The sequence below is a fragment of the Hevea brasiliensis genome, chromosome 8, assembly GCF_030052815.1.
Source record: "Hevea brasiliensis isolate MT/VB/25A 57/8 chromosome 8, ASM3005281v1, whole genome shotgun sequence".
Lineage (NCBI taxonomy): Eukaryota > Viridiplantae > Streptophyta > Magnoliopsida > Malpighiales > Euphorbiaceae > Hevea > Hevea brasiliensis.
The window spans coordinates 15,135,996-15,161,143 of NC_079500.1; the positions used below are offsets into that span (position 1 = coordinate 15,135,996).

Genomic DNA, 25,148 nt, shown 5'->3' on the forward strand with positions numbered 1-25,148 from the left:
TTTTCTGTGAGAGATTGCCTCCTTTATCTCAAATCCCCCATTGGCAATGGATCAATGTTTTATGGAAGATAAAAATTTAATTAATAGTATTCGTTTTCTGTTCATAAAAGAAAAGATGCATAAGTTTAATTATTATGATAATTAGGATATATATATGTATATATTGCTGAAGAAGAAATTAAAAGGATGATTGCAGAAACAAGAGACAGGTTTGTCACACATGGATTGGAGACAAGCTTGTGCAGGGTAGGAAAATAATTAATTTCTTCTGGGGTGAGCCTGTTCAGCCTGTGTTTGTTTCGGATTTAAGGATGAGCAGCAGTGTTTCTTTTATGGTTCTTAACCAGTTCAGCCTATGTTTAATCCCAATTTAAGGATGTAGTTATTATGCATTTTTGGGATGCATAGCTTTTACTTGATCTTTGCCTAGGGACAAGCATGTGGAGGGCCATATAAGTAGAAAAGTGCAGGTTTAATACAAGCCCATTGGCTTCGTGTTACAAGAGACCGTCTCTTTTCTCCTATAAGCCCACAATTGAGCCATAAGAGTTATATTTAAGAGTTACAAAGTTAAAGCGTCATAAAAAAAAAAATAAATTAAATTTAAGTTTTAAAAATTTAAATGTATATTGAGATATTTTTAAATTAATTAATATTTGATAATAATAATTTACAATTTTTATTATAATAAATAATAACTAAAAATTTTAACTATATAAGAATAAAATAAATGTGTAAATTTCTATGCCAGCAAAAAAATTAGATTTTCTTAGCTTTAATATTTAATCTGTTTTTATAAATGTTGAAAATATTAAAATTTAAATATTAAATTTGATAAAGTTATTATTCCTAAATTTGGAAGAAAAATTTTTAAAACAAATTAATAAGATTAATCATTAAAATTAAGATTATTAATAATTTAAATAAATATAAAATTATTGAAATTTTATATCTATTTTTTTAAAATAAATGTTTGAGATTATATTTTAAACAGCTAAATTATTTTTTTAACATTTTGATTGCCTAAACTCAAAAAATCATAGCAATTAAGTGCAAATTCGCCATGTAACAGTGACTTATCAAAAAATAATTAGAAATAGTCTCACATGTTGTTGAATGAAAATCACTAAACTCCCCCTTCTCTACCCTCTTATGCTCTCGTCAATATAATCCCTAAAACCAACTATTTCAATAAATCTTCCTCTATACAAGTACTGATTTTTGAAATATAAAAGCTAATTAATTAATTTTATTAAAATAAAAGAATTAAATAATTTTTCAATTGACATTAAAGTCTATTAACTAATAAAACAAATTGATAGTGTGACTAAATAATTTAACGGACTAAATAATATATTTTTAAAATATAAAAATTAAATAATTAATTTTGTTAAAATGTATGAACTAAATAGTAATTTTTTTTTTTTAAAATTTTGTGTATTTTGCCTGCTTATTCAAGTTTGCATTTTTTGGAACAATTTCCTTTTGTTGTTTAGTTTTGGAACTAAATAGTAATTTTCTTTTAAGATGGATGTAAAGGGAGAGGCCTATTGACATGAGTTTAACCGAACGTGCTCATGCCGAGTTTTTCATGGATTCTTATTTCAATAAAATTGTTGCTTTAAAAAAAAAAAAAAACTTTTAATACAACTCTCCTCATTTACGTTGTTAAAAGAACTCATGAATAAGACTAGAGATTAATTTCCATTATCATGCATAATTTTAAAAAGAGGGAGAGGGAGATCATCGTTGTTAACTAAAACACAAGTCCCATATTTTATTAACCAAATTGGTTTAGATCCCACATTTTATACATCAGGATCACCAATTCTTCATAGACAACACTGGCTTGGGATAGACAGCAAACTCATAACACACAAGCACTCACAATCACAGCTACACATAAACAACCGAGCAAATCAACTGCAGAATTAACTAAGAGGCCTTGGAAGCAGGTGACTGAACCCAAACAAGATGACCTGCAGGTAAGAAATGGCAGACCGGAGAGCCTGGCTTTACCTGGAGCAAGCGAAAGACAATATGATCTTGCTCCCACCTTGACGAGTCCGTATGGCAAATGGCAATAGCTTCCACTTTATCTCCACTTTCACCTCTGAGTGAGACCTTAACAAGCTTTACAGCTTCAACGTTATAATGACAAAATAAAGCCTCAGACACGGGATGACAAACTACCATTCCCTGACCTTCAATCTCTTGGGGATCTTCCAACACAATATAGTCTTGTAACAGTGCAGCTGAGATTGTGGGGTATTTGGTTTCCACAATTTTAAGTTCCCCTTCTGATCCAAATGACCGGTGGATAAAATTATTCAATGATTCCATGTCTCTTGCACAAACTTTTGTCCCTGCTTGAGCTGGCTGGATTTCACATTTTTCAAGTTCTACTGAGATTTTGGCTTGTGGATAATGTTTGAAAATCTTTGGAAGGTCAGGGAATGGATAAGAAATGAAATTTTTAGTGAAGAAGCGAGGGTAAGTAGAAGGGTCCTGAATTGGGAAGTAGATAGGCATGACCTTTCCCAAATATACATCACCTGGAGTGAAGACGCCTATATATGAAGCCTCTACAAAATCAGCCACAAAATTATCAAATCCCTTGCCTAATTTTGGTACTTCGATTATAAAACGTGGCCTTTTGTAAAGTTCATTCAAGATTTTGTAATATAGTTGAAGTGAAGTATTCTTGATTACATCGTTTGTACTTATGTGGAAGTGGTCTTGCATAGGCACATCTCTAGCAGCTCCATTAGAATGGCCACACTGCACATGAAATCACACAAAATAAATAAATTCAATTATCAACTAATGGAAGTAATAATATTAAAAAAAACCTTACTTGCATATGATGAAGTGGATCAAGAGTCGATTACTATTGATACAAAGTTGATAAATTTAGCCAAAAGTGATGAAAAACAAGAAAAAAGAAATAGCAGAAACCAAAGCAAGAAAAAATTTATAAAAATCTAAATTTTGAAGTGAAGAATTACCCTCAAAAGCAGCACAAGGAAAAGAGGGATGGAATAAGCAAATGGAAGTGTCATCTTTCTCGATCCTCTCACTAAGCTTCTATAGAGTTCTTGTTTAGTACTGTAAGAATCCCAAAGCCATGTCTTACTTATATAAGCCTGTAAGAGACATCAGGACGAAATTATTGGAGCCATCTCAAAAGTAATGATGCATAAGGTTCAAATCCCATTGGACATTTTTATTTTCTCTCTCTCTTTTGAAAGCTAGTTGGAGTTAACTAAAAAATATGTACAGTGAATTTCATCAAAGTCGTATTTATTTTAATTAATATGATCATTTACATGTTTGTATGTTTGTTATTATGGAAAATTCTATCATATGTTATATTAGTATTAGTATTTATGTATTTATAATATGCTACTTATAGAATTTAAATAAGAAAAACAAGAACAGATGGAAGAAGCCCATATTTCAGTACCTTTGTTCGGCTTATTTGGTTTCACCCTTATTTTAATTTGGCTTGGTATGTTAAATTGGTAGCAGAATTAACCAAGATGGTTGATTTAATTTATAAGAATGAGAATTCTCTTTCTTTATTAATCATATTCAATTCGGCTATGAACATTTTACGATTATTTATTTTGAATGTATAAGAGGAAATATACTTTTAAGATTGAACAAAAAGAGAGTTAGTATCCGTACATAAAAACTGATTTAAAAAATACTCTTAACAAAAGTTTCTTTTTTTTTTAATTATAGCATCAAAATTAAATTTTGTTTATGATTTAAAAATAAAACTCTTTGCATTATGGAATATATTTAAGATAAATAATTTTAAAGTATTTTCAAATAGTATACTTTTAATTTTTTTTTAATTATTAAAAATGAATGCTCTCCAGATACGATGGTCATAGCCTCCTTAGGCTCGAGACCTAAGATTACTCATCTATATCTTCAATTTAATCTAATCACATAAGAACATATATGCCATCAAATCTAAAATGACATCTAATGAAATGAATTATTAAATAATTCATTACCTCTTTTATTATATTTTTAACTAAATATAATATTTAAAATATTATAATAATATAAAGAGTCAAATCAAGATGAGGAAGATCATTTTACTAAGTTAACCTTTTGATGAAGGAGCTTCATCCATTGTGACAAATATGCTTTTAAGCAGCGAGCTTCATCCATCCGGACAATGATTCAATGTACAGATATTATATCATTCATCAGTCATCACATGAGTGTGTAAGAAAAAAACAAAAAAAAATTTACCAAGTTAACTGAAGGAGCTTAATCCATCCTGACAAATACGCTTTTAAGGAAAGGAGCTTCATCCATCCGGACAATGATTCATTGAAAAGATGTTGTACCATTCATCCTGACAAATATGCGTTTAAGGAAAGGAGCTTCATCCATCCGGACAATGATTCATTGAAAAGATGTTGTACCATTCATCCTGACAAATATGCGTTTAAGGAAAGGAGCTTCATCCATCCGGAGAATGATTCATTGAAAAGATGTTGTATCATTCATTAGTCATCACATGAGTGTGTAAGAAATTAAATATATATGGCCTACTGTTCCACGTTCATGGATTCTAGCTAATAATTTTTCTGACAAAAAAAATAATTGAGGGTTGTTCATGGTTTCAATTGGTGGTCATTTTCGTCACGCTTCTATATTTGCCATTTCTGACAAAAAAAACAAAATTTTCTGACAAATAGCAATAGGTTCCACTGTCACCACTGGGTGAGACCTAGACAAGCTTTAATTAAGAAGAGCCCAGGAGGCTCAAATGATAAAGAGCCAAGCCCATGTAAATATTTTAAAATAAATGCAGGAGCCTTGTGGCCTTTTCGTAGGAGCTCGAATGCTCTCTCTCGAGAGGCGCAGCGCAGCCAAAGCGTGAAACTCAAATGTGAAAACCCATCTTCGCTTTCCCTGAACAGGATCTATTCGAAGCTCCGGCATCCTAATCAAATAAACTTATACACTATATCCAGTCTTGCAGGGCCAAACAAGGAAAGGAAGAGTAGAGAAATTTCCTTAAGGGTACAAAATTTCTTCACAATAATATATATACCTAGACCATGAGAAGAAACTAATATTTAACATTTTTTAAACTAATATTTAACATTTTTCATTACGCTATTTGATTGACTATAACTTTTAATAATTTAAAATAACAGGAAAGGTCGTAATGCTAATCCTAAATAATCATTGCAATAATACAAATTCTAATATATAAATTATTTAATAAAGATTTAAATATTAATTATAAAGGTTTTCTAAGATTAGTTAGTTATAAAAACAATAAGATATTTCAAGTTAGTTTATATATACTAAAATTAAATTTATTTCTTAAATAATTTTAAGGCTGTAATTACTCACATTAATATATTCATGATTTTTAAATAACAAGAGTATTTTTTTAATGAAGCTAAACTCAAATTAATAAGGAAAGAACAGTATTTAATTTTTGCCCTTAGATTAACATAATAACTAACAATAAATGAAAACAGAATTGATCATCATTATATATATAATAAATTGACCCAATAATTAAATAATTTGTGCATGAATTTGAGTGAATACACTTATCCATTGTAACTTTAGTGCGATTACGACGATGTCCTTTTCATAGATATTACCTGTACAGCATGAAGGTGGAGATTACTTGGCAAAGTTGTATACGGTGGAGTACATAATTAATTTACGATACAGCTCTTAGATTAATATTTAATTGACCGTGTCAAGCTGTAGAGCTGTGTAAAATTTATTCATCCAAAATTTATAATAATAATAGATTTAAAAAGATATGTCAAACGATAATTTAGAAAATAATTACAAAATTAAGACACCATTCAAAATAATAAGGTAAAAAATGAATTTTATAAAAAAAAAATTCAAAATATTGTAAAAAAAATAATAATAAAATGAATCAATTGAAAATGAATTTTAATTGTGAAGAAAGTTTCCCAATCCCTCCCCATTTACAATTTAGCAAGCCTTAGCAATCAAGTCTTTTATTAATGAGTCCGTATATTTTAATATTGATATGAAGCATTTTCGTATGAAATTATAGTAGACTAAAATTTCATTGAAGTACCAAAGACATTGAGAGAAACGTTAATTCCTCCTTAGGTAAAATACCCAACGTTAGAAGAATATAATAATCAAAGTGAAAACATCTAGATAAAATCAATTAGTAAAATAATTTGACCTTGTCGAGGGTATCTAAATTCACCCATATTAATAAATAAAGCCCAACATCGACATAAAGTTGCAATGTAAGGAGAATAAAATAAGGTATCATGTGATTATAATTATAATCAAACTATTTATAAGCATATAGTAACTTTTCTTCTGTAGGGGAGATATAAAGCACAATCAATTGCCATCCATAACTTAAAGATTTTTAACCAGGCAGTATAACCCTTGACAAGCATGGTAAGTTATATATATATATATATATATATATATATAATCATGCAAAATTTTATCGGAAGAAGTAAACTTTAGGTAGATGCACAAATCAAATATTTTTTTAGCTAAAAGTTTTCTATGCACAAATTGGCATTCCATCAAGCTTAACTCAATAATATAACGAGTTCATTTTCTTTTTCATGATAAGGTTTGTTATCCTTACTTACCTAAGGTTGCATTTGAATTTTAGAATTTAGATTTCAAATAAATAAGTGTGTTGTTCACAAAAAAGTGTGCTTTGGGAAGAAAATTTTGTTCACTTTTAGAAAAACAAGATAATATTTTAAATTTTGTTATAATTCTACCATTGCTTCAATAAATGACTTTTTCTAATGTTGTGTGGGTGATTAATTTTGTGTGACAAAGAATTAATGGATTACCCTGCACCAAACCCAGAAAATGACCAAATGAATAGTTCGTGTTCATTTGGTCATAACTCTCTCTATATAGGTCCAAATGACCTAAGATTTCATCAATAGAAAGCTTAGACAGAGGGATACATTTTTCATGAAGACCACTTGACCCAGTTTTGCCTTTAACCAAATCAAATTGTTAGCACAAGTTCAGTTACTAAAACTGCCAATCCAGAAAATGACCAAATAAACAGTATAACTGTTCATTTGGTCATAACTCTCTCTATATAGGTCCAAATGACCTAAAATTTCATCAATAGAAAGCTTAGACATAGGGCTACATTTTTCATGAAGACCACTTGACCTAGTTTTTCCTTTAACCAAATCAAATTATTAGCACAAGTTTAGTCACTAAAACTGCTAACCCAGAAAATGACCACATGTTCATTTGATCATAACTCTCTCTATACTGGTCCAAATGACCTAAAATTTCATCAATGGAAAGCTTAGACATAGGGCTACACTTTTCATGAAGACCACTTAACCCAGTTTTGCTTTTAACCAAATCAAATTGTTAGTACAAGTTGAGTCACTAAAACTGCCAACCCAGAAATTGTCCAAAATACTGTTCCTTTAGTATGCTTGACCAGTTTTGGCAAAAATGCCATAACTTGGTCTACAAAGGTGCAAATTGAGTGAAACTAGTGCCAAAAGTTTTATAAGACATAGCACAACAATTGTTATGTTTTGATCAAGCTCTAGAAACCATTGCATCCTAGGGAAAATATTAGCCAAAATTAGGAATTGAAATCTGGAAAATGTTAAGTTGAACCCAGAATGTCATTTGATACCCGTGTGTTCATTTGGCCATAACTCCCACTAGAAAATTCCATTTGAGATGTGCCAATATGATCTGGAAACATGATACTTAGGGCTATAACATTGATTTAGACACTATTGCAAAATTCTAAGTGTAAAGACCCTAAAAAGAGGGTCAAACATACTGCCCTGAAGTTGGTTATTGCCTTTATAGGATTGAGAGTCTAGGTTAATACATTAACTATAACTTACTATACCAAACTTGAAAAATTATGAAATTGTACCTGGGAGTCCCTAAGACATAAAGGAACATATCTTGTGAAGGAACCTAAGTCTAAAAATGATCATAAAATGATCAAATGATTGGTCAAAATTTATTGATCAGAAATTGTAAATTCTGGACAGCTTTGAGGCAAAGGGGTTATGGTATTTTGACCATAACTTGAGTTCTATAACCCCAAATTCAGTGATTCAAAAACTGAAGTTCAAGTTTAAACATAGAGGAGCAATTGTTATGAAGGAAGTGTGACTAAATAGACATCCTAACCTAGTCAAATTCCTAGATAAAGATAACACATCAACATGAACCTAAAGAAAGGCTCATGGGAAAAATGCTATATATGATAATTAAAATACTCATAAGGATAATTAAATATTAAAAATGATATGAATATGTAAATTGGGACTAATGCCCTAGTAATATGAAATTAATAGTACCAATAAACAGTACCAGAAAATAGTAACAGTGAATAGTGCTAAAATAATTAAAAATGTTTAATTGCCCATAGTATACCTAGACTTATTTATTTAGTTTGGATAAATTGGTATACCAATTAGGGACTACAGATAGCAGTACTACCCACTGAGAAAATCATGAACTGACAAAATATGTCTGGTATGATTATTCGACAGGCTATATGCCTACTTACTGGCCATTGTGCCTACTTTATTTCTGGCTTTACAAGCCTGACAGCGGGTCTCGTGCCCGACAGCTGGCCTTGTGCCTGACAGACGTATACTGGATAGACATATGGCTGTCTAACCAGTATACACCTGTGCATCCAGTTTTTATAATTTGTTATAGGTTTCTTGGGCACTGATAAAAATTAATTAAGACTTAAAATACAATAAGCAATCATCAAAGATCCCAATAATGTTAATTGTTTCCATAGTGTAATAAAAAAAATGTAAAAGACCCAGAAATTACGAATTATAATTATTATTTCAATTGTTAAATTATTGTTATTATAAATTATGCACCACTAAGCGTTATACTTAGCGCATTGGTTTTCCATAGCGTAGGTACTGGAGATCAGCAGCCATCACAGCAGCAGCCGCCACAGTAGTGTTCGGACAGAGTTTCGATCAGATCTGCCACTGTCTAGAGTCACCTCACCAGTTTTTTGTATTTTGGTAGGGCCCATGATAGACTAGTATTTTGGTTCGTTATGTCTAGTCATGGTGTATTTCATTTTGGACTTGTAATTAAACTTTGAGATTGAAATGAAAACTTGTAATTTATTATCTATGAATTTCTATATGAATGCAATAGATAATACTTCATTTTTAGATCTCATAACTAATTGTAAATGATATGATACAAGAGAATATGATATGGAAATGTGTGAAATGAATATAGACATGTTAATAGGTGATTTTGGAACCCACTAGATGCTAATAAAATAGGGAATGCTTTGGTCTGGGTCTCCACAGAAATAAGATAAATGTAAAAAAAAAATTTTACACATAGAATATATGTTTTAAATGACATCAAAAGTTTACAATAGATATGATAAAACACTATAGGGTGCTCCGGCACCGAATGTGGCACTTCTTGCTCAGCTATACAGTAGACGAGTATGGGGCATCACAATAAGAGCCTTAAAGCTTAGCTTTTCTTCAAACTTTTAGCTCTAGATGAACCACACCATAACAATAAACATTTGACTTTTAAGATAAGCTTTGAGAAGGATAATGTTCTACTTCTACATAACTGCAATTTTTTTTTTTGTTAACATCTGCATAACTGCATTGACTAACCAAATTGAAAATCTTTGATGGAGAAGCCCAAAAAGGGGTTCTTTTTTTATTCTTATTTTATTATAAGCATTCCAAATCAGACTGTAATATTAATGTATTCAACCACTCAAATAAAAGGCTTATTGGCTAAATAAATGCAAACCTTTGTGTTGGTTGCTCATTTTATCCAAATTTATTAATTTTGGACAATTTTATCAAAAGTTTTGATATTGGAAAAAATTTATCCAATTAGCAAAATCTAATTGGGCATTTTGAATTTTACCACATGGGATGCAAAGTGGCTTAACAAGTCAGAAGTTTTAATTTTTTTTTATTTGATTCATCTCTCTTCCCCCCTTTCTCATCCTCTCTCTCTCTCTCTCTCTCTCTCTCTCTCTCACCACACACACACACACAGAATTTTGGAGTAGTAAATTTATGTGACTGTAGTATAATACGTAAGCACTTGTTTTTTTTTATTATTTTTTTTATTTTATAAGCAACAAGAATTTTATTAATAAAAGGGGTGAACGACAGAAAGATGAGGAAGGCCCAACCAAAGGATGCGGCAAATTTTGAAAAAAAAAAAAAAAAAACCCAATAACAGCTGCAAACTAAAAAAAAAAGCACAAGAAGAAGTTGAATCAGCAGACCCAAAATGATGAAGACTAGCGATAGAACCAAAAAAGATAACATCAGCAAGATGGAGCCCCATGCAAAAGAAAACTAACAAGCTTTACACTCCCTCCAAAAGATGAGCCCCTACTACAATCTCTTTAAGAATGACTATGTGCAGAAGCAAAGCGACTTTTCAAGATATGAACACCCACCAGAAAATGATAAACTAATAACAAAAAAATTACGAGCAGATGCACACCCTATTCCAAAAATCTATGATGACTGCTATTCGGACAAAGAGCCCAAGCGGATCCATAACTTCGAACACACTTTTATTGATTGATTCATGGCACTCAACACTTGATCAATATTAAATCCACACTGGATGAAAATTTCAACAACTCAATAAGAGAAATAAGTTAGGACTTTACAACATGCCATCTCCAGCTACCCCAAAACTAGACTCAATTTGCAACAACTTAGGGAAAAACAGCAGCACTCCGAGTCAACAAATCATGGAAGCACTCCATAATTGCAAAATTTTGAAGGTTAGAAAAAAATGGAGAGCATAACACCCTTGAAATTAATGGATCCAACTTCAAAAGAGTCCTGATATGTAGAAGTGAAGAGATGCAACTAGATTGGCTAGGCATGTGATCTCAAACAAATGGAAGATTGACTAACTAACACCACAGAGGCTACTAGGATTACTAGCGATACCGATAATTTACTAGAGCCCCAACAAATCAAAAGCTTTAAAAGCAATAGAATTCAAATATTGAATGGTAGCAATCTAAGCCAAATTAGTCTTCTTGTTGGCGTATAAACTTGCTGCCAAGGATGAATATCTGCAGCACACTGATTTAGCCAGGAACAGTCATCAAAGAAAGGTTCCATGACCTCTTTTTAACCAAAAGTTAGTAGCACTAGGTTGCCTCCCATTGGAATTACCCTAATTGAAAGAATACCATCTGCCATGAGAAGCTCCTTAAGATTAGTGATGGCATGAGTGCTTAAAAGCGAGTCCACTACTGATCCAGAGAGCCATTCTCTATTTTCATTTGTACTCTGATCATTTCTGCCTACATGATAGTTTGTCTCTTGATCCCTTAAACGCGGTTGGCCTCAGCATATGTCAAGGGTATTTTTTTGCATTTTCACCATGTATAGGACAAGTAGAAGGCGCACCAACATCCAAGGGGGATTTCTCCTTATTACTATTAACTTCTTATACTTTGTATACTCAAGTTTGGGGTTGTACTATTCGCTTGTTGTGAATGGCATGAAGAACCTAATCTTAGGATTGGGAATGTGTCCCTTGTCTATGATTGTGCCTTGATGGAAAAGCTCATAGCTTGTATGTTACTATCCACAAGCTATTTAAATCATTTAGAAAGTTCCCTAAGATGGACTAAGATTGAACACGAATGAAGCCAAATCTCCTTCCCCTTCTATCGAATTTGTTAAGAATAAAGATATCAAGGACTTTACCAAATTTGGATAAAAACATTCCAAAGAGATGATGTGTCCCAATGTGGAGGAAGATTTTCACGGTATAGATAGGGAGGTTTTGATATGTGGATCTATTTTGGGAAGGTTGATGGGAATTGAAGGGAAGGTTTTGATTGCTGCTAAGGGTGAAGGGGAGGGGGTGGAGGAGGAGGAGCAATCTTTAGGTTGATTAGGCATTTGGTTTCTTGTCAAATAAGTCAAAGTGGTGAAAGAATGGCTACGATATGGATTAGGTGGTTTATGATAGATGTATGAATGTTTAATTTATATCGTCAAACTATAGTATCTTGAATTGGGAGAAGCTCAATTCAAAGGTGCTAGTTTGCACACCAGGAACTGATTATTCATAAATCCTGAAATCAGTCCATTATAAACATCAGTTAATTAGGTGCATCAATTACTCCCAATAATTAGACATTTTTCGCTTCAATATCAGGTTCCTTTTGTTGGAACTACGTGCTTGTAACATATTGCATTGTTAATTGTTTATTTTTGATGTTCCCCTGTTTATATTTCACCTACATTGCTGTCATTCTAGGTTTTTGCTAGATTTATATTTCTTGAATTTAAGTTTCATAGAAACATCATTAGCGCAAGAAAATAGAAATATTGCCGTCATATAATTTTACTACTCTAGAATTTTTATTTTGTGTGTGAAAAAGGGAGAGATGAATCAAATAAAAAATTAAAAATTATGACTTGTCATATCATTTGGCATTCCATGTAGCATTCCATCTCTAAATTAAATTATTGGTTTTGGATAATTTTTTTTCAATTTTGAAAATTATGATTAAATTGTCCAAAATTATAAATTTTAGATAAAATAAGCAATAAATATAAAGGTTTAAATTTATTCTACTAATTAACCTAAAAAAAAAAAGAAAACAAAAAAAAAAGCATCTTACACTTGAGTTCCCTTGTTTGATCTAGTGATGTGAGTGAGGCTACCAGTTTCCCGAAAAAGAAGGGCAAGTCCAAAATCTGCTATCTGGACAAAAATAATCTAAGCTGATTCAACAAATTCATTGTGGCATTTTTTTTTTATAATGGTGGGATATAATTTAAAATAAATTGATATCCAAATATGAAATTAATATCTCCTAAAAACATGTATGCTCTACCTTTGGCTCATACTTATCGTCAATAAGTATATTATCGGCCTTAACATCACGATGAATGATTTTGGGTGTACCTATATGGACACAATAAATACTTTTAGCTATAATTAACAACACAAAAACAAGAAAAAAAAAAAAAGAATAAGCCTACTCACAGTTTTCATGTAAATATTCTAACCCTTTAGCTGTTCCTATGGCGATTTTCATTCTTTTTGTCCACTCCAAAGTCGTCTCTCCTGTGTTGTCATTTCTTGTGAGTAACATCAAATTTATTATTTGTATGTCTCAGGGCGCAGAAAGGACTCACCATGTAAATGATGTTTCAAGCTTTTTTTGGGAACATACTAAAAAATAAGCAATATATCATCTCCTTCAATGCAGTATCCGAACAGCTTAACGAGATTTTTGTGACTCACTCTGCTAATAACCTTAATCTCCTCCACCGATTCTTCTTCAGACTGCGACCGTTCATCCGGACGAATTTTAAGTTTCTTAATAGCAACTTTTACCCCATCTAGTGTTCCCTCATAGACTAGACTAAAACCGCCTTCGCCGAGCAGTTTTCTGTTGGAAAACTTATCGGTTAATTCTGCTAGTTCATCATAGCTATATTGCCTCAGCCCAAATCCTTCTCGTGAGCTAGATCCAACTTTGGACCGAACTATAACACGCCTCAAAGTGAAAGGAAACAAAAACTCTAGAATCAGAACATATATATATATATATATATATATATATATATATATATATATATATATAAGCCAACACCGGAAAATTTTATTAAAGACTTAAAATAGAAAAACAAAGGCTGGGATGGAGATATAATTCAGTTTGTCATGATCCCCTAAATAAAAGTATAATTCAAGAACCTTTATGGAACTATACCTGTAGTGTTAGGTTGGCGATCTGCCTTGGTGCTTCTGAAACAATTCCTCAAGGAATCCATCAAGATGGCAGGTTGAGAGAGAGAGATAGATAGAGAGAGAGAGAGCAACCGGAGAAGTTATAGACAAGAGTGTAAAGCGGCAGGGTCAACTCAAGTTAGGGTTTAGAGAGAGAAAGAAGAAGGGGTGTTGAGGACTACAAAGAAAAAGAGATGGGAAGGTTATTTCTATTTTCTTGTAGAGTTAGTTAACTTTGTTGGTTAATTAATTAGGTGGTGTAGCTCCTCTCAAATATTTTTTTATCGTAAAATTATTTTACACAATTATTATATATAATGATAATAAATTTTAATTATTAATTATGCTATGATTGATGACTTTAACTTGTAATAATTTAAAATAAGAGGAAAACGCGTAATGCTAATCTAAGTAATCATTGCAATAATATAAATTGCAATATTCATTTTTATTTTACTTTATATATAAATTATTTAATAAAAATTTAAATATTAATTATAGAGGTTTTCTAATATTAGTTTAAAAAAATCAGACATTTCAAGTTAGTTTATATATACCAAAATTAAATTTATTTCTTAAATAATTTTAAAACTTTAATTACTCACATTAATATGTTCATGATTCTTAAATAATCAGAGTACTTTTCAATGAAGCTAAACTTAATAAAGAAAGAATAATATTTTTATTTTTACTGTTAGATTAACATAATAAAAATAATTGAAATCTGAATTAGTTATCAATACACTAAAAAAAAATAAATTAAAAATCGAACGAATTGGTTGCTAATTCATTAAAAATAAATTGCTAATCGATTTAGTAACTAATTTAGTAATTGATTCTGTCTGTTGCTATGAACTTGATTGCAAATAATAATCGGTAATAAAATCGATTATTAAATTAATTAAATTAAGAAAAAACTTTGATAAAAAACTATCGATTTCTACTAGAAACCGATTTAGTAACCAAAATGGCAACATAAACATAATCAGTTATAAAAAATTTTGTGTCTTTAATTTTATAATTTTATATTCATTTTATAGATTGGATGTTATTTATAACTAATTTTGCAAAGGAGGTTGTTAATTTTTAAAAAAATTTTAAAAAATTATATTTCCAAATAACAAATAAAAAATTTAAACAAACAAGTTTTTCAAAAAATTACCTAAATAATAAATTATTAATGAAAAAATAGAACTAAAAAATTGATATAAAAATTTTATCAAAATACATTACTAATAATAACTATTATCAAAAATATTAATAAGAAATTACATATAAAAAGATATTTATGAGACAAATTACTAAAAAAAATATTATATATATATTATAATAAAAAAATTACTAAAAATTAATATTACAAATAATTTACTAACAAAAATATATTTGAACAAAAATTTTATCTTATGACAAAGAAAAATAAATTAAATAAAAAAGATGAGAAAGAAGAAGATGATGAAGAAGAAAAAAAAATTAAAAGATGATGAAAAAAATAGGTGAGAGAAAAAAAAGATAATGTAGAAGAAAATAAATGAGAAAGAAAAAGACGAAGAAGAAAAAAATATATATGAGAAAAAATGAAAAAGAAAATAGATGATAAAAAAAATAATGAAAAAAATAGATGAGAAGGAAAAAGATGATAAAAAATATATTAAAAAGGAAAAGATAATGAACAAAATAGATAAAAATGAAAAAAAAATGATGAAAAAAATGAAAGAAAAGAAGAAAGAAATAGAGAGAAAAAAATAATAGTGAGAAAAAAAAGAGTAATGATTTATATAATTGAATTAGCAAAAGATTTTAAGAACCAAATATCGGTTGCTTAAGAAATTAGGCAAGAATTTTTAAGATAAAATTTCAAATCGATTGCAAATAAAAAAAAGAAAATAAAAATTATATGGGAATTTTTTGGGGTAAAAAATTAATTACTAATAGCAACCGATTTTAATTAGTTACAAAAATCGATTGTTGTTAGCAATCGATTTATAAATCGATTGCAAAAATAAAAAATTGAGTCAAAATTTTTAAATAAAATTTTTTAGGGGAAAAATTTAGCCACTGATTTGCAAGTTGTTGCAAAACTTAATTGCTATTAATAATTGACAAGAAATTGATTGCAAATAACAATCAATTTTAACAACCGACATTGCAAGTTGGTTGCTAACTAGAGTCAATTAAAATAATTTTTTAATTTAATAATTAATTTTCTAATTTAGTTATTAATATCAATCGATTTTAGTAATTAATTTTTTAATCAGTTGCTAATCATATATTTAAGTTTTTTTTTAATATCAATTAGCAATCAATTTAACAAACAATTATAAATTAATTGCTAATAGTAATCGATTTTTAAATTAGTTGTTAAATTATTAAAAATTAACTATTTATTAAAAAAATCACAAAAATTGTAAATTTGATTGTTAATAGCAACCGATTTCAGTCAATTGCAAGAATCGATTACAAAACTATTTTTTTTTTTGTTGTGTTACATAATAAATCGACCCAATAATTAAATAATTTTAGCATGAATTTGATTGAATACACTTATTCATTGTAACTTTTGAGAGATTATGATGATCATTTTCATTGATACTACCTGTTTACTTGGGGGAGTTGTATGTGGTGGAGTAAATGATTATAGATTAATGTTGGATAAATTATAATCTAAGTTTCTAAGATTTAATAAAACCCACAATTCAATTTCTAATATAAATTAAGAGGAACCCACCACCAACCCTATCTTTCACTTTGTTTCTCGCTTTCTCCCTTTCTCAAAAGAAATTATAAAATAAAATAGTGATTTCATATAGGATTCTTTACATGGAATGACAAAGCAATAAATGTAAAACAAATATATATAAATGATCTCATCAAATAATAGTTGTTTCATAATGGGTCATAGAAGAAATAACTACTCAATCATTCTAAATATTTTAAATCACTAAAATTTTATAGTCTGAATGTTGCAGCCCAAAATTATCTCATCATCCTTATGCAGACTCCCCTTCCCGCCACCAAAAGGGTATTTTTGCCATTATGAAAAATGTTTTTCTCATTTGGTAAGTTGACTTAACGGTAAGTGGATATAAAACTTAACAGAAGAATCAATTTGTTAACAGACTTGAACTTTAAGATCAAATTGTTATCCAAAATTATATTAGGAATTAACTTGTGAGTATTACTAAACACCAAGTACTTAGTTGTAATTTACTCAATAACATTTGATTGACCTTGTCCAGGCTGTGTAAGTAGTACCAAAGGTATTTTATTAGATAAAAAAAATTTATGAATTAACAAATTGTAATTTGAGATTTTTTTTTATATTTATTTATGTGTATGGATAATTCTCCAAAAAACTATTATAAACATTTGATTCAGTCGAATGTAGATTTGACTTTGTTTATTAATATATCTAAACTTTTTAAAGAAAATTATAAATATTGAATATAAATTTTAATGCTCTATATTATGGAACGAAAATTCGATTATTGGGTCATTATTATATTTTTATTAATAATTATGTTAGTTATTTATTTCACTTAACATGTCCCATGATTAATGCAAAATTATTGATATATGTTAATAATTGATATTTGGCAATGATTATAATAAATAAAACAATGCCACATTGAGTTAAATAACATTTTCCTTATGCAATGAACAGGGCGAAGTTGCGTGTAATAGAAGTAGGGGTGTGGAGTTTCAATGCGATTTGGGGTCTATCTAATAATCAAAATAAATCGAAATTTTAGTATGATTTTTCGTTATTTTTATTCTGGTTTGATATGATTTTTGGTTTTTTAATTTTAATTTGATTCAATATGGTTTCTATTCGGTTTTCGATTCTTGAAATAATTTTATATAATTATTTCTTTAAAAAAATTATATTTGAATTAGCATTTAGGTTTTGAATTAAGTTATTAATACATAATATATTATATAATATATCTTTTAACTATTTTGAAATTATAATTTCAAGAAATTAAAATAAATAGCTACGAAAATTACTGACTAAATATGCCTATATTTTGTTAGTAATTAGGATTACTGATAAAGTACCGATGAAATTTTTTCGTCCACAAAATTTAGTGAAGGTAATTTTTACCAACAAAAAAAATAATGTTACTAAATTTATTGATGAATTATTTTGTAGGTAAATTAAGATTTTTTTTTTGGGAAATTTCATGGGAAATTATGTGCTTATAAATTATCGACTATTTACGGACAACACTTTTCATTAGTATTTACCGACGATAATAAATTATCATAGATAATTACGAATGACAACAAGTTATCGCAGGTAATTACCAATAATAACTTTTCGTAGCTAATTTTTATTTCACATTTTAAATTTAATTTTTTTACTTTCTAATTTAATTTAATTTAACTTTTAAATTTGATTTAATTTAATTTTAAATTTAATTTAATTTAAAATTTTCAGTTTAATTTAATTTAAAATTTTAATTTAATTTTTAATTTATTTTTAATATTTAATATTTTTTATTATTTTTAAATTAAATATTAATTATTTTAATTTATATGTAAAATTATTTTTTAATTTTTAAGATTTAAATGACTTAAAAAAAAAAACCAGTGGGGCTCAAAGTAGGGCTCGCATGTTGCGGAGTGACTTTTCTTTTTATAGAAAAACTAACTCGTCTCCTATTTATTTATAAACGATATGGAAATTTTATAGTTTTCATGATTTACTAATAGATTACCAATGAAATGGATATTTGTTAATAATTACTCATGAAAATTTTCTGCAAGTAAAGTTTTTAAAATTTTTAAAATTCTTTTTTTATTTTCTTCTTGGTATTGCTAACGAAATACAATTCTTTGGTAATTATCAATGAAAAATTTTTGTAAGTAAAATTTTTTAAGCTATTAATTTTTTTATATATATTTTCTTCTTAGTATTAACGACTAAATACGATTCATTAGTAATTACCGATGAAATATAAATAAAATTTTTTAATCTTTTTAAATTTATTTTCCCATTTTCTTTTTAATATTACCAACTAAATACAGTTGATAATTACTAACGAAAAAATTTCGTAGGTAGATTTTTTAATTTTTTTTATATTTTCTTCTTAATATACTAATTAAATACTGTTCATTGGTAATTATCGATAATAAAGTTTTATAGATAATTTATTTTTAAAAATTTATTTTTTATTTTTTTCTTAATATTACTTACAAAAAATAAATTTGTTAATTACTAACGAAAAATTTTTGCATGTAATTTATTTTAATTTTTTTATTTTTTTTAACATTACCGATTAAATATGATTTGTTAGTAATTACCGATGAAAAATTTTTGTAGGTAAAAGTTTTTAAATTTTTTTTTTCTATTTTTTTCTTATATTACCGACTAAATATGATTTATTGGTAATTATCGATAAAAAATTTTTGTAGGCATTTATTTTAAATTTTATTTTTTTACTTTCTTCTTAATATTACCTAAAAAAAAAAATGAGTTCGTTGGTAATTACCGATGAAAATTTTTCGTAGGTAAAACTTTTAAAACTTTTAAAATTTTTTAATTTTTTTTAATATCACTGACTAAATGTGAGTTAGTCATTAATCACTAATGAATTTTTTGTCAGTAATTTTTTATTTAATCGCTAATTTTATTGTTAATATTAGGTATTATTTTTACCTACAAAATTACTTCATCGGTAAAAGGTCCGTCGATAATCAGTCGGTAAGTTCATCGATATAAATTACTTTAAATTTAAATTATGTTTTTCGCTGGTAAAACTTCAGTAAATAGTTGTTAAATTACCAATGAAATTTTGTAGTCGGTAATTTTTGTAATTATTTTTAAAATTTCTTATACTATATAAAGGGCATACTTAATTTAAGATTGATGAAGTATATTATATAATATAATAGCATAAGTATATTATGTAATATATATTTTAAATATTTATTAATTATGTGATATTTAACTATATGATACAAATATAATTATAAATTAAAATATATAATAGTACACTTATAATTAAGAATTACAAGGTGATTTAATGAATTTATAACAAAAATTATTAAGAAAATATAAAAAAATGAAATATAATATTATGTTGTATTTAGTTTATAATTAAATATACATATATAGATATATATAATTATATTAAAAGTATATAATATATCTAAAAAAATATAAAAAAACATATATATAAATTCGATTCTCAGTTCGATATGGTTTTGATTTTGGTTCGATTCTTAATGAAGAACCAAAATCAAATTAAAATTTCAAAATAATTTTAATTTGATATAGTTCTCATCAGTTCGATATAGCTTTTTGATTCGGTTTAAAATCCCAAGAACTGTGCACAATCCTAATTAGGAGAGTAAATTTTCCCCTTACTTTTTGTAAAAATAACATTTGATTAAAAAAAAAAATACTAAAGCTCAAATTTACCCCTAAGCATTGACTTTAAAAAATAACAAATGGATAATTTAATTTTTATTCTCAGTTTTTTCTATTCTTAAAATATAAAAAGAAATATTGATAATTTGTGCCTTAACTTTAAAGTTCTATTAACTCTAATGATTGGGTAATTTATTATAGTTATCATTGATTCTTCGAATTATTAAAGCCTACATTATTAAATCATATTAATATGATAATTATAGATAGGTTTTTTTTAGACTTTATTTTTAATTGCAATTAGATAAATTATTGTTGCTATATTTAATTCTTAGAATTATTAAAAATCACGACATTATAATTTTTATATTTAAGTCTTTTTAGCTAAATTTTTTTTTGTTATATTAGTAATTATATTATTTACAATTCCGCCCTATCCTCTTGTCAATCAATTTTAATTTTATAGTGGAAATCAAACAACTTGACAAAAAATGTTGTGGTCTCAACTCCTTAGTTTGATAATCAAATCAATTGCTTAATAGTTGAATAATTTAATAGAAGACATTATTATTTTACTGTTGGGAATATTTTACGAAGTAATGATAAATGAATATCTAAATATAAAATTTTATCAAGTATGAATGATTTATAGTTCAATTAAATTTTATTTTTTAATATTAATTCTGATTCTATTACGCAATGAGAATACGTAAGTTGAAAGGATTTTATTGAACAAAACACCTTGACAAAAAAAAAATCATTTCATTATCATTTTTTTTAATTTTTATTTTAATTCAGATTTTAATTCTAATTTTAATGTCTGAGTTCAAACAAAATATATTTATATAAATAATTTTTTTTTCTGTGAGAGATTACCTCCTTTATCTCAAGTCCCCCATTGGCAATGGATCAATGTTTTATGGAAGATAAAAATTTAATTAATAGTATTCGTTTTCTGTTCATAAAAGAAAAGATGCATAAGTTTAATTTTTATGATAATTACGATATATATGTGTATATGTTGCTGAAGAAGAAATTAAAAGGATGATTAGGATGATTGCAGAAACAAGAGACAGGTTTGTCACAAATTGATTGGAGACAAGCTTGTGGAGGGTAGGAAAATAATTAATTTCTTCTGGGGTGAGCCTGTTCAGCCTGTGTTTGATTCGGATTTAAGGATGAGCAGCAGTGTTTCTTTTATGGTTCTTAACCAGTTCAGCCTTGTTTAATCCCAATTTAAGGATGTAGTTATTATGCATTTTTGGGATGCATAGCTTTTACTTGATCTTTGCCTAGGGACAAGCATGTGGAGGGCCATATAAGTAGAAAAGTGCAGGTTTAATACAAGCCCATTGGCTTCGTGTTACAAGAGACCGTCTCTTTTCTCCTATAAGCCCACAATTTAGCCATAAGAGTTATACTTAAGAGCTACAAAGTTAAAGCGTCATAAAAAAAAAAAAAATTAAGTTTTAAAAATTTAAATGTATATTGAGATATTTTTAAATTAATTAATATTTTAAAATGATAATTTACAATTTTTATTATAATAAATAATCACTAAAAATTTTAACTCTATAAGAATAAAATAAATGCGTAAATTTCTATGCCAGCAAAAAAATTAGATTTTCTTAGCTTTAATATTTAATCTGTTTTTATAAATGTTGAAAAAAATTAAAATTAAAATATTAAATTTGATAAAGTTATTATTCCTAAATTTGGAAGAAAATTTTTTAAAACAAATTAATAAGATTAATCATTAAAATTAAGATTTTTAATAATTTAAATAAATATAAAATTATTGAAATTTTATATCTATTTTTTTAAAATAAATGTTTGAGATTATATATTAAACAGCTAAATTATTTTTTTAACATTTTGATTGCCTAAACTCAAAAAATCATAACAATTAAGTGCAAATTCGCCATGTAACAGTGACTTATCAAAAAATAATTAGAAATGGTCTCACATGTTGTTGAATGAAAATTACTAAACTCGTCCTTCTCTCCCCTCTTATGCTCTCGTCAATATAATCCCTAAAACCAACTATTTCAATAAATCTTCCTCTATGCAAGGACTGATTTTTGAAGTATAAGAGCTAACTAATTAATTTTATTAAAATAAAAGAATTAAATAAATTTTCAATTGACATTAAAGTCTATTAACTAATAAAAAAAATTGATAGTGTGACAAACAATTTAACAGACTAAATAATATATTTTTAAAATATAAAAATTAAAGAGTTAATTTTTTTAAAATGTATGGACGAAATAGTAATTTTTTTTTTAATTTTATGTATTTTGAGCCTGCTTATTCAAGTTTGCATTTTTTGGAACAATTTCTTTTTGTTGTTTAGTTTTAGATTTTTTTTTTTTCACTTAAACATGCCACACCCTAAGACGGATGTAAAGGGAGAGGCCTATTGACATGAGTTTAACCGAACGTGCTCATGCCGAGTTTTTCATGGATTCGTATTTCAATAAAATTGTTGCTTTAAAAAAAAAAAAAACTTTTAATACAACTCTCCTCATTTACATTGTTAAAAGAACTCATGAATAAGACTAGAGATTAATTTCCATTATCATGCATAATTTTAAAAAGAGGGAGAGGGAGATCATCGTTGTTAACTAAAACACAAGTCCCATATTTTTATTAACCTAATTGGTTTAGATACAACATTTTATACATCAGGATCACCAATTCTAGATAGACGATACTGGCTTGGGATAGACAGCAAACTCATAACACACAAGCACTCACAATCACAGCTACACATAAACAACCAAACAAATCAACTGCAGAATTAACTAAGAGGCCTTGGAAGCAGGTGACTGAACCCAAACAAGATGACCTGCAGGTAAGAAATGGCAGACCGGAGAGCCTGGCTTTACCTGGAGCAAGCGAAAGACAATATGATCATGCTCCCACCTTGACGAGTCCGTATGGCAAATGGCAATAGCTTCCACTTTATCTCCACTGTCACCTCTGAGTGAGACCTTAACAAGCTTTACAGCTTCAACGTTATAATGACAAAATAAAGCCTCAGACACGGGATGACAAACTACCATTCCCTGACCTTCAATCTCTTGTGGATCTTCCAACACAATATAGTCTTGTAACAGTGCAGCTGAGATTGTGGGGTATTTGGTTTCCACAATTTTAAGTTCCCCTTCTGATCCAAATGACCGGTGGATAAAATTATGCAATGATTCCATGTCTCTTGCACAAACTTTTGTCCCTGCTTGAGCTGGCTGGATTTCACATTTTTCAGGTTCTACTGAGATTTTGGCTTGTGGATAATGTTTGAAAATCTTTGGAAGGTCAGGGAATGGATAAGAAATGAAATTTTTGGTGAAGAAGCGAGGGTAAGTAGAAGGGTCCTGAATTGGGAAGTAGATAGGCATGACCTTTCCCAAGTATACATCACCTGGAGTGAAGATGCCTATATATGAAGCCTCTACAAAATCAGCCACAAAATTATCAAATCCCTTGCCTAATTTTGGTACTTTGAATATAAAAGGTGGCCTTTTGTAAAGTTCATTCAAGATTTTGTAATATAGTTGAAGTGAAGTATTCTTGATTACATCGTTTGTACTTATGTGGAAGTGGTCTTGCATAGGCACATCTCTAGCAGCTCCATTAGAATGGCCACACTGCACATGAAATCACACAAAATAAATAAATTCAAATATCAACTAATGGAAGTAATAATATTAAAAAAAACCTTACTTGCATATGATGAAGTGGATCAAGAGTCGATTACTATTGATACAAAGTTGATAAATTTAGCCAAAAGTGATGAAAAACAAGAAAAAAGAAATAGCAGAAACCAAAGCAAGAAAAAATTTATAAAAATCTAAATTTTGAAGTGAAGAATTACCCTCAAAAGCAGCACAAGGAAAAGAGGGATGGAATAAGCAAATGGAAGTGTCATCTTTCTCGATCCTCTCTCTAAGCTTCTATAGAGTTCTTGTTTAGTACTGTGAGAATCCAAAAGCCATGTCTTACTTATATAAGCCTGTAAGAGACATCAGGACGAAATTATTGGAGCCATCTCAAAAGTAATGATGCATAAGGTTCAAATCCCATTGGACATTTTTATTTTCTCTCTCTCTTTTGAAAGCTAGTTGGAGTTAACTAAAAAATATGTACAGTGAATTTCATCGACACAATTAATTAAAATAAATATGACTTTCTCGTATTTAGTGTATTCCAAATCACAAAAGTTAAATTCCATAACTTATAAATATGATCATTTACATGTTTGTATGTTTGTTATTATGGAAAATTCTATCATATGTTGCATTAGTATTAGTATTTATGTATTTATAATATGCTACTTATAGAATTTAAGTAAGAAAAATAAGAACAGATGGAAGAAACCCATATTTCAGTACCTTTGTTCGGCTTATTTGGTTTCACCCTTATTTTAATTTGGCTTGGTATGTTAAATTGGTAGCAGAATTAACCAAGATAGTTGATTTAATTTATAAGAATAAAAATTCTCTTTCTTTATTAATCATATTTAATTCAGCTATGAACATTTTACAATTATTTATTTTGAATGTACTTTTAAGATTAAACAAAAAAGAGAGTTAGTCTCCATACATTAAAACTGATTTAAAAAATACTCTAAACAAAAGTTTTTTTTTTAAATATAGTATCAAAATTAAATTTTGTTTTTGAATGATTTAAAAATAAAACTCTTTGCATTATGGAATATATTTAAAATAAAAAATTTTAAAGTATTTTCAAATAGTATGCTTTTGATTTTTTTTTAATTATTAAAAATAAATGCTCTCCAGATACGATGGTCATAGCCTCTTTAGACTCGAGACCTAAAGTTACTCATCTATATCTTCAATTTAATCTAATCACATAAGAATAGATATGCCATCAAATCTAAAATGACACTATGAAATGAATTATTAAATAATTCTCACCTCTTTTC

General features: G+C 28.0%; 3 protein-coding genes across 5 annotated transcripts; all 3 read right to left on the bottom strand.

Moving 5' to 3' along the window:
• Positions 1–1,749: 1,749 nt before the first annotated feature.
• On the bottom strand, positions 1,750–3,165 carry LOC110633346 (BURP domain-containing protein BNM2A-like). The gene is made up of 2 exons (XM_058151378.1): positions 3,009–3,165; positions 1,750–2,781 (listed from the first exon to the last, which is right to left on the bottom strand). The coding sequence occupies exons 1-2, from the start codon at positions 3,060–3,062 to the stop codon at positions 1,936–1,938; spliced, it is 900 nt and encodes a 299-aa protein (XP_058007361.1). The 5' UTR covers positions 3,063–3,165; the 3' UTR covers positions 1,750–1,935.
• Positions 3,166–9,211: 6,046 nt separating this feature from the next.
• Positions 9,212–14,055, bottom strand: LOC131182309 (proline-rich receptor-like protein kinase PERK3). 2 transcript variants are annotated; one of them, XR_009150607.1, is made up of 6 exons: positions 13,811–14,055; positions 13,233–13,586; positions 13,081–13,161; positions 12,929–12,999; positions 12,713–12,795; positions 9,212–9,571 (listed from the first exon to the last, which is right to left on the bottom strand). XR_009150607.1 is itself a non-coding variant. In XM_058151380.1 (5 exons), exons 1-5 carry the CDS (start codon positions 13,869–13,871, stop codon positions 9,547–9,549), a joined length of 321 nt encoding a protein of 106 aa, XP_058007363.1. In that variant the 5' UTR covers positions 13,872–14,055; the 3' UTR covers positions 9,212–9,546. The 2 variants fall into 2 exon arrangements, 1 of the variants encoding a protein (XP_058007363.1); XM_058151380.1 differs by lacking the exon at positions 13,233–13,586.
• An 8,525-nt stretch (positions 14,056–22,580) lies between these two features.
• Positions 22,581–24,268, bottom strand: LOC110652449 (BURP domain-containing protein BNM2A-like). Of its 2 annotated transcripts, none has more exons than XM_021808044.2 (2): positions 24,078–24,268; positions 22,581–23,850 (listed from the first exon to the last, which is right to left on the bottom strand). In XM_021808044.2, exons 1-2 carry the CDS (start codon positions 24,129–24,131, stop codon positions 23,005–23,007), a joined length of 900 nt encoding a protein of 299 aa, XP_021663736.2. In that variant the 5' UTR covers positions 24,132–24,268; the 3' UTR covers positions 22,581–23,004. The 2 variants fall into 2 exon arrangements, with proteins under 2 accessions (XP_021663736.2, XP_058007362.1); XM_058151379.1 differs by lacking the exon at positions 24,078–24,268 and adding an exon at positions 23,927–24,050.
• Positions 24,269–25,148: the final 880 nt, after the last annotated feature.

What these genes read in the sequence shown, in the direction of transcription:
- LOC110633346 (XM_058151378.1), bottom strand. Translation starts at nt 3,062, where the DNA reads ATGACACTTCCATTTGCTTATTCCATCCCTCTTTTCCTTGTGCTGCTT. An exon ending in TCCTTGTGCTGCTTTTGAGG is followed by an intron (nt 2,782 to 3,008) that starts GTAATTCTTCAC and finishes TTTCATGTGCAG; the next exon opens with TGTGGCCATTCTAATGGAGC.
- LOC131182309 (XM_058151380.1), bottom strand. Translation starts at nt 13,871, where the DNA reads ATGGATTCCTTGAGGAATTGTTTCAGAAGCACCAAGGCAGATCGCCAA. An exon ending in AGAATATTTACATGAAAACT is followed by an intron (nt 13,000 to 13,080) that starts GTGAGTAGGCTT and finishes GTGTCCATATAG; the next exon opens with GTACACCCAAAATCATTCAT. An exon ending in TCAAACAAGGGAACTCAAGT is followed by an intron (nt 9,572 to 12,712) that starts GTAAGATGCTTT and finishes TGGTTCATCTAG; the next exon opens with AGCTAAAAGTTTGAAGAAAA.
- LOC110652449 (XM_021808044.2), bottom strand. Translation starts at nt 24,131, where the DNA reads ATGACACTTCCATTTGCTTATTCCATCCCTCTTTTCCTTGTGCTGCTT. An exon ending in TCCTTGTGCTGCTTTTGAGG is followed by an intron (nt 23,851 to 24,077) that starts GTAATTCTTCAC and finishes TTTCATGTGCAG; the next exon opens with TGTGGCCATTCTAATGGAGC.